Source organism: Astatotilapia calliptera, chromosome 16 (genome assembly GCF_900246225.1).
Source record: "Astatotilapia calliptera chromosome 16, fAstCal1.2, whole genome shotgun sequence".
Lineage (NCBI taxonomy): Eukaryota > Metazoa > Chordata > Actinopteri > Cichliformes > Cichlidae > Astatotilapia > Astatotilapia calliptera.
Window position 1 is genome coordinate 1295056 of NC_039317.1, and position 9473 is coordinate 1304528.

The 9473-nt window shown below is 46.4% G+C and overlaps 1 protein-coding gene across 2 annotated transcripts in view; it reads right to left on the reverse strand.

The window, feature by feature from the left end:
• Positions 1-9202, reverse strand: part of LOC113007349 (aryl hydrocarbon receptor-like) — a 44309-nt gene extending 35107 nt beyond the window's left edge. Inside the window, exon 1 of one of the 2 annotated variants that reach the window (XM_026143795.1) lies at positions 8715-9202. In XM_026143795.1, the coding sequence (XP_025999580.1) occupies positions 8715-8773 (59 nt within the window). In that variant the 5' untranslated portion in view covers positions 8774-9202. The remainder of the gene's footprint in view (positions 1-8714) is intronic. The other variant, XM_026143796.1, reaches the window with a different exon arrangement.
• Between the last annotated feature and the right edge of the window lie 271 nt (positions 9203-9473).

The following is a 9473-nucleotide window of genomic DNA, read 5'->3' on the forward strand; positions in this document are numbered from 1 at the left end:
GTTTGTGTCCTGAACCTCAAGTGCGTTCAGTTTATGCAGCAGGACAATGAAACACACTAGGGCTGGGCGATATGACCCAAAATTCATATCTCGATATTTTTTAGCTGGATGGCGATATAAGATATATATCTCGATTTTTTTTTTTTAAGCTATAAGTTAAGAACAAAAAGAGAGTTCTTAGTCACACTGTGTCCCAGATGTCACACGGGCACTTTTATTTACATACAGCATAGATGTACATGAAGAAATTACTCAAAAATAAATTATCAGCATTTATTAAATAATCATGGTCCATAAATAAAAGAAAACAATGTTGTTTTTGTGCATAACAAAAAGCTCGCAATTGTGCAGTCAAAATGTAAACTAATAGACGCTGAGTGTGGTGTAATTGCATTGTACAGTAGATGTTAATGCAGCCGGTCAGTGTAGTTAGGCTGATGGCAGCTAGAGGGCGAGACCGGTGTGTTTCTGTATAGAATGTTATGTTATGTGGGGGCAGAGCAAGAACAAGAAAATAAAGTGTGGTTATGAATCGTACAGTGGACCCGTGTATAATTGAATAATACGACATGGTGTCAGAAGTCCTGTACTGATCCATATAACCTCGACTGAACGAACCTGTGTCTGGCGGAGCTCGCGGGATAACGAGGGGAGAATATGGCGGATGAGACTGCACAGAGAGCACCGGCGGGGCCGAGCGCGACATTCAGCATCCAGCCACCGGAATCCTTCGACTTTTCAAAACCGCAGGAGTGGTCCAAATGGATACGGAGGTTCGAGAGATTCCGTCTCGCCAGTAATTTGAACGTCAGCTCGGAGGAAAACCAAGTCAACACGTTGATTTACTGCATGGGAGTTGAGGCGGACGATGTGCTTCGCGGTCTGAGTTTAACAGCGGAGCAAAGGACAACGTACGAGGGGGTACGTGATGGTTTCCAGGCTTTTTTCATTGTGAAGAAAAATGTGATCTATGAGCGCGCCAAATTCAATATGCGCCGACAGGGAGACAATGAGACAGTGGATGCTTTTGTGACAGCACTGTATGCGCTAGCAGAACATTGCAACTATGGAGTGCTACATGATGAGCTGATACGGGATAGGCTCGTTGTCGGTCTCACGGACAAACGGCTGTCAGAACGCATGCAGCTTGACCCAGATTTGACTTTGCAGAGGGCTATCAACATGGCGAGGCAAAGTGAAGAGGTAAAGCGACAACAATCCTCCTTGCGAGGTGACTCTAGAGGTGAGGCTAGCGATGCTAAGTCAGTAGATAGAGTGCATAAAATCAGTCGTAAGCCTGTTAGAACCAAACTGCTCCAGACTGATAGTCGTCAAGCTAAAACACGTGGATTCCGAGAAGATGGCAGAAAAGGGCCAACCTGTCAGAAATGTGGTGGCGCTCCATCCCATTCAAAGCAGGATTGTCCAGCGAATGAAGTGAAATGCCATGCATGTGGAAAGAAAGGACATTACAGGCGTGTATGCAGGGCACCAAAAACAGTGCATGAGGTTGAAGAGGATGAACATGGTTTGTTCCTGGGCAGTGTTAAGTGTGAGGGTGAGCCGTGGACTGTCGACTTAAGCATAAACAACAAAAACGTGTCATTTAAAATTGATACAGGAGCCGATGTGACAGTCCTACCCCTTAAGGTGTTTAAGGAGCTCTACAGACACAACCACCCCCCAGTCTCCACAAACCAACCAAGGCTCTGCTGGGTCCCGGGAGGAGTCGTTTGGATGTCGTTGGTGTCAGTGAGCTTGCACTGAGGAAGGGAGACAAAGAAATACTTGAGGATGTCTTTGTCATCAGACACCTGCACACTGCTTTGCTGGGGAGACCTGCTATTAGCAAGCTGGAGCTTGTGGCTCGTCTGGAGAGCATAACTATAGAGACGCTTAAAAAGTGCTACCCAAAGCTGTGCAGTGGTCTCGGTGAAGTACGTCAGCCGTACGACATCAAACTGAAACCTGGAGCTCAACCTTTTTCCTTGAAGACGCCACGGAGAATCCCGTTGCCTCTGATGGACAAAGTTAAGCAGGAGCTGGCCCGTATGGAAGAACTAGGGGTGATCAGCAGGATTGAGGAGCCAACTGATTGGTGCTCAGGCATGGTGGTGGTACCGAAGAAGACAGAAGATGTACGCATATGTGTCGACCTTACACACCTCAATGAGTCTGTGTGTCGAGAGAAGTACATACTGCCATCGGTGGAGGAAACATTGGGCAGATTGGCTGGTGCCAGCATATTCAGCAAGCTGGACGCTAACATGGGGTTTTGGCAGATACCTCTGACGGAAAACTCAGCCAAATACACCACTTTCATCACACCGTTTGGGCGTTATTACTTCAAGAGACTGCCCTTTGGGATTGCTTCAGCACCGGAGCATTTCCAGAACAGGATGGTCACAGAGGTCACAGATGGTATGGAAGGGGTGGTTTGCCACATGGACGACGTGCTGGTCTGGGGCAGAACGCAGGAAGAGCATGACTCTCGCCTACACGCTGTGCTGGGCAGGATCCAAAAAGCTGGCATCACCCTGAACATTAACAAGTGCGACATCGCGAAACAGCAGGTGACGTTTTTAGGGCATGTTCTCTCAGCCAGCGGTATCAGCCCTGACCCAAGCAAGACCCAGGCTGTGAGGGAGATGAAGGAGCCACAAAGTGTGAGTGAGTTAAGGAGCTTTCTGGGAATGGTTAACCAGCTTGGAAAGTTTATCCCACAGCTCGCAGAGAAGGACAAACCTCTAAGAGACTTACTGTCTAAGAAAAACTGCTGGAGATGGGACATTGACCAGGCTAGAGCATTTCAGAACCTGAAGGATGCGCTCACATCACCGCCAGTGTTGGCCATGTATGACCCAAGCCGTGACTGCAAGGTGTCAGCAGACGCATCATCGTATGGCTTAGGGGGTGTGTTGCTTCAAAGACGGGATGAGGAGTGGAGACCCGTTGCCTACGCGTCACGCTCCCTCACTGCAACAGAACAGAGATACGCTCAGGTTGAAAAGGAGGCTTTAGGTCTGACCTGGGCTTGTGAGCGGTTCCGCAACTTTCTTATTGGCAAACACTTTCAAATGGAGACAGACCATAAGCCGCTGCTAAGTCTGCTGGGGGCACAAACTCTGGATGCGCTCCCTCCCAGAATTCAACGCTTTAGGATGCGCCTCATGCGATATTCCTACTCGATTTCGCATGTACCAGGCAAACACCTGTGGACAGCTGACACGCTCTCACGATCTCCAGTGAAAGCAAAAGAAACACTTCAAGACAAGGAGTTGTTGGAGAGCACAAATATTTACGTGGACATGTTGATGGACAATCTGCCAGCTAGCAACAATTTCTTGGAGCAGCTGAGAGAAGAGCTGAAGAGGGACAGCGTCGCGTGATGCAGCTGTGTGAGGAAGGATGGCCCACACATTTCAACAGCGAACCAGCGCTAAGACTGTACTGGGCAGAACGGGCGTTCCTCACCGTACATGATGGTCTGCTAATCAAAGGGGACAGGTTGGTTATACCTGCAACTATGAGAATTGATGTGCTCACCAGACTGCACGAAGGTCACCAGGGAGTGGTTAAGTGCAGACAGCGAGCACGACAGTCGGTTTGGTGGCCAGGGCTAAGCCAGCAGATAAATGAGCTTGTCCTTAACTGTCGGACATGTTGCCAAGTGAGAGAAAACCACACAGAACCGCTGATGCCATCACAGTATCCGGGGCGGCCGTGGCAAAAGCTAGGAGCCGATCTGTTTATGCTGAGAGGGAAAACCTACCTTCTTGTCGTGGATTATGCCTCAAGATTTGTTGAGATTGCCCCTCTCACACCTTCAAGGTCAGAGGACGCGATCCATCATCTCAAAGGGATTTTTGCACGACATGGGATCCCCGAGCAGCTGGTAACAGATAATGGGCCACAGTTTTCAGGGGCAGCTTTTGAGACATTTGCAAAAGTGTATGGCTTCTGTCACATTACAAGCAGCCCGAAATATCCCCAAAGCAATGGCGAAGCCGAACGAGTGTCAAGAATCTATTGCGGAAAGCTGTTGATCCACACTTGGCTCTGCTCGCTTACAGAGCCACCCCACTGCAGAATGACTATAGTCCAGCCCAACTCTTGATGGGGAGACGGCTTCGCACCACAGTGCCAATACTGCCATCTCTGCTAGACCCCGCACTTCCTGATAGTGTGGCTGTCACCCGGAGGGAAAAGGAGAGGAGGACTAAAGAGGCACAGTCATATAACCTTCGTCATCGCGCACGCAGCCTCAACAGGCTCACTCCAGGCCAAGAAGTGTGGATAACAGACCAGAGAGCCAGCGGCACAGTTATTGGCAGCCACTCCACACCACGATCATATCTCGTGGAGGGACCTCGTGGGACAATTAGGCGGAATCGTCGGCATCTTGTTCCCATGAAACACTCTCCAGACCAAACTGAGAGCAATAATGGGGAGCCAGAATCTGCAGAAGCCGGGGAGCAGTGCTCCACGGACATGCCAGAGACAGTTTCTCCAGAGCTTCCATCTACACCCAGAACCAGATCCGGAAGAGTGGTTGTGAGACCAACCAGATTGGACTTATAACGGATAAGATGGAAAGGACTGTTTTATACAAGAATACCCCTCTTTCGTAGTATTGTTTGCACAATATGGGTAAAAGTGTAAAAGCTAAAAGGTTGTCATTTTCAAATATGCATGTTCAGAAGTTGGGAAATGCAGGGGGTGTGACAAGTTAGCATGTAAGAATTTGTGTTACTTAACGGGTTAATTAGAGTTAAGATTTTCATTATATAGTATTCCTTACAGGTAAGCGCAGGACCAGACCTTCCAGCCACAGAGGCAGAATAACCCTCTAAGGTCTGGTGAGTCAATGGTAGTCTACCCATTGATTCTAGAAAGGGGAGATGTGGTGTAATTGCATTGTACAGTAGATGTTAATGCAGCCGGTCAGTGTAGTTAGGCTGATGGCAGCTAGAGGGCGAGACCGGTGTGTTTCTGTATAGAATGTTATGTTATGTGGGGCAGAGCAAGAACAAGAAAATAAAGTGTGGTTATGAATCGTACAGTGGACCCGCGTATAATTGAATAATACGACACTGAGCACAATAACAAAGACAGACAGATTTCACAGCTGCACCACGTCTCTGAACAGGTGCCGTTTGTGCTCCTTATACACACACAGTACGTATCACTCCGCGAGGCTCCTCCTCTGTAGCCGTAATCCTCCGACAATCCATCAAGCGGTGCAGCTCCGTAGCTTAGCAAAGTCATATTAAAACATTTTTTGACAGATTGCTGAGCGCTGTGTCCCACATAAAATCGGTTCGCGGCCATCAAGCACAACCAGAATTCATACATAAGGCGCACTGTCGAGTTTTGAGAAAATGAAAGGATTTTAGGCCGTGCAGCTCCTCCTGGCTGCATGTCATTAGCGTGGTTAGCTCGCTAACACGTTGACGCCGTCCAGCCCCACGCACGGTAACTCGCTAATGGAGATTTTCCGCTTTCATCTTGTTATTGCCTGCAGGTGAAGTTATGGGGGAGGCGGAGTTGTGTTCAGTGAAGGAGAGGCGAGGCCGAGTAACGTTGCGTAGAGACAAAAGTGGACGAAAGAGAGGCAAACCTGCGGCTCCACAAGTATAATTATAACGTAACATAGACTATATCGATATAAACGATATTGTCACATCTTATATCTCGTATGAAAATATATCGATATTTTTAAAAAACTCGATATATCGCCCAGCCCTAAAACACACCAAAAAGAAGCTCCACAGGTAGAGCAGGTCATCTGCTAACTGGAAGGTTACTGGCTCAGTCCCTGGCTACTCCAGTCTGCATGCCAACGTATCCTTGGCCAAGATGTTGAATCCCAAGTTTCTCTGTGATGCATCTGTTGGTGTGTGAATGTGTTTGATAGAATGCACAGAAAATGTGCTTGGAGGTTTTAAAGTGGCCAATCAAAGTCTGGACCCACCTCTGACTGAGATGCTCAAACATGACCATCCATGCTTGGAAATCCTCCGTGTGGCTTCCTCTTCCACACCGCTGTGAAAGGCTCGTTGGCAGTTATCATTAAAGCCTGACTACAGTTCACACAACCAGGTGTCAGGTTTAGGGAGCAACTACTTTCACATGTGGCCAGGTAGGTTATGATTCCTTTTTTTCTATAATAAATGTATAATATTAATATTTATTAGATGAAATGACATCTAAGTGTGACAAACAAAACAAAAGAAATCAGGAAGCGTGTGAACAATGTTGCTTTCACACAGAATAAACTTGGAAAATGCAGAATATTTAACATAATAGACAATGGCAAAGGAGACTGGCAACATACATGGTAAGAATATGGATGATAAAACAGATTGTGGATGGACAGATCTGCCGTGGAATGTCCCTGTGCACTGACCACAGCTTTTTACAGTCAGGCTCAATGGGTCCTTTGTGCAGCTGAGCACAGCTGGCCGTCCAGGAAACCTCAGTCCTCACTGCACAGCCCACACTTTCAGAAACACAGACGTCTACACACAGGCCGACTCTTTAGTTTGGGATTTACACCGGGAACAGCCCATACACAATAAACCAGATCGGTATAATCAGACACATCAAACCCACAGTGTTCACTCTCAGCATCTGTGTTTAACAGTTTATGGAGCTGACTCCGTTTGCACAGGAGTCCCAGAGCTGCAGACAGAAGATTTTACTATAGTCTGAATACTTAAAGCAGAGCTGAAACACTTTCCCTACATTAGGAAGGGTTAGCATTGCAGTTTTTTGAAAAGCATCTTATTTGAATACAACTACAGCTGCTGAACATAACTGCAGTTCTATGAATATTTGTGCAGCCCTCTAATTTTCCTCTTGGTTACGGGCACACTCCCAAAACACAGTTATAACCAGGAGGTAGGGGAGGTTACATACAAACACATAAAAATGTCACTTTCAGTAGCATTTGTTCAATTCAATGTCTTTTTCTACAAATGTCTGCTATTTATGTAAAATGATGTTTCATGCATCTTTATTACTGTAACTTAGAGCAACACACTTATCACTATTTAAGTAACCGGCTTTTGTTAGTGACCAAATACAATGTAAGAAGAAATAAATCCAGTTTTACTGTTTGTGTATTCCAACATATTTATCCTTCTGATGTATTAAGATAATTCAGCCCAACCGTGTTACAGTGAAATTAACAGGATTCTAACTCTAAAAGCACAAGTGTCACCAACGTCCCCTCACAAATACAGTTAGAGTAAAAGTCATAAACAAGGCTAGTTGATGACTCTAGTATTACCACCTCATTATTAGACTAAACCTGAGTTGGCCAATGTCTGAAAACATGTCGGTGGTTAATGTATCGATGGGTCCACAGCCAGCTGCTATTGTGCACGTTTTGAATTTGCATGGAAGTCTTGGAAGTTGGTATTTAGGAAATTTGACTATATAGGTCACGCTAGTGTAACAATCTGCTGTATAATAAGGTTCACAAGAAAAAAACTAAACAGAAAAGGCCATAGTACCCAGAGTTAACCCCCCCTACACACACACAGACACACACACAGAAGCCCGTTCAGCTATCTTAGTCAGGACCTTCATTGACACAATGCTTTATCTAGCCCCTTCCCCTGACCATAACCTAACTGTAACCCTGACACTAAAACCACATTTTGAGCCTCAAAAATGCTTCAAACTTGTGAGGACCGTGGGTGTGTCCTCACAAGTGACTGTTGGTTCTCAAGTATAGTAGAATGCAGATTTCGGTGCTCACAAAGATAGACAGGAACACACACACACAGGGCCTATCACAGCACAATAACCTGCAGGCAGAAACTTTAATACACAGACGCAGATTTTCATCAGTGCTAAACCATCAAAAGCTTACACTAAAAGACTCTCTCGCGTATGTAATTTGTAACGCACAGAAAGTCACAATAAACAAAAGTAACTGAAAGTAAGAAAACTCGCAATGAAATGATCAGAGGCGGTGGCTTACTTTTCATACATCTGGTTAACAAAAACAGAAGTATGTCAAAGTAATTTAAGTACCCGCGTGTTCGTGTAACTGAGCATTAAAAGCTAGAAACGCCAAACAATAGTGTGGAAAAGAGCGAGAAAGACGCACACGGCGCGAGGCCGTATCACATTACAATAACATCAGAGGCTCGCGCTCCCCTTCCTCCACCCCGCCCTCCCCGGAGCATCGCGTGAGAGCAGCAGCCGACTCTCAAACTTGATTGTGATTAATGCGCGAGGGCAAGATATCCATGCCAGATCCAGCATGGAGGCGCATTCTTAAGGTGGTCCTAAAGGAGGAACCCTCACACGCCGTCTCAGAAACACAGCACCACATTTCAGCAAACCTTACAAGTATACGGCTTTATAATTACACACAGCTGACTTGGCGATAACGGGAGAACACAGTCCACCTTAACTGGTTTAATCTGTCATTTCCACCACAGGTTGATTTCATAACTTGACAGCGAAGTAACCGAGAGTGTCGCACTTATAAAAGCAAAGCAGTGTTGAACTTCAGTCACCTTTCTATACTGCACAGAGATTTAAAGTGAACTACAAGTTAGTTCCTGCTTACGGCTTTTTGCCCAAAGTGAAGCCTACCGTCACCCTAACGCTAACACGTGTGCTCATAATGTTGTTATCAACAGCGGTAACTGCTATTATTATAAGGTAAACAGTAAAACAGTAAAAAGTCTTACTGTTTGAGGGCGGGCTTCTTCCTTTTCTTGTTCGCATAGGTCCCCGGGTTTCTCAGCATGGTGTCACCTAGTTCTCACAGCCTTTACGTTAGAATAACTTCAGCTCGTTCACTCCTCCACTCCGGGGCTTTCATCCATCCGACAGTCCTTTATTTAGCCTGTTGATCCTAATCCCAGGTTATAGACCTGCCGGGGTCCTCGGAGGGCTGCTGCCGCCTTGACAGCTCCCGTTGGCGGTCACTGTTGCTGACCTTGGTCGGCAGCGCAGTGAGGGTACGCGGGGTAGTGCTGGTAGGTTTACTGAGAGGGGAGCAAATGGAAAAATGTTTGGCACAGAAGTCTTGTGCCGATGTCCAACCCCTCTCCTTTGGATAAACAACGCCGCCTTATCATTATTATTATTATTCAGAGTCACTCGAGTTTTCGTTCTCGCCCTTACACGGGGCGTTTTCAGGAAACGTGTGTACAGTCTGTCGAGACAGCTTTTTAAGGTGGAATGGACTCATTGTGGATGTCGAGAACGTTTGCTTTTGTAACATCCACCATATTTGCGTCTTTTGAGTTGAAAAAAAAGTTATTTATTTGAGGTGTCTGACCAAAGCAGGTCGTGACGTCATGGCCATGGTGGCAGCAATCTGTCCTGGGGACTGTGTCCCCCTATCGCTCCCTCCCTCACTCATTCACACACACACACACACTCACACACACACACACACACACACACACACACACACACACACACACACACACACACACTGT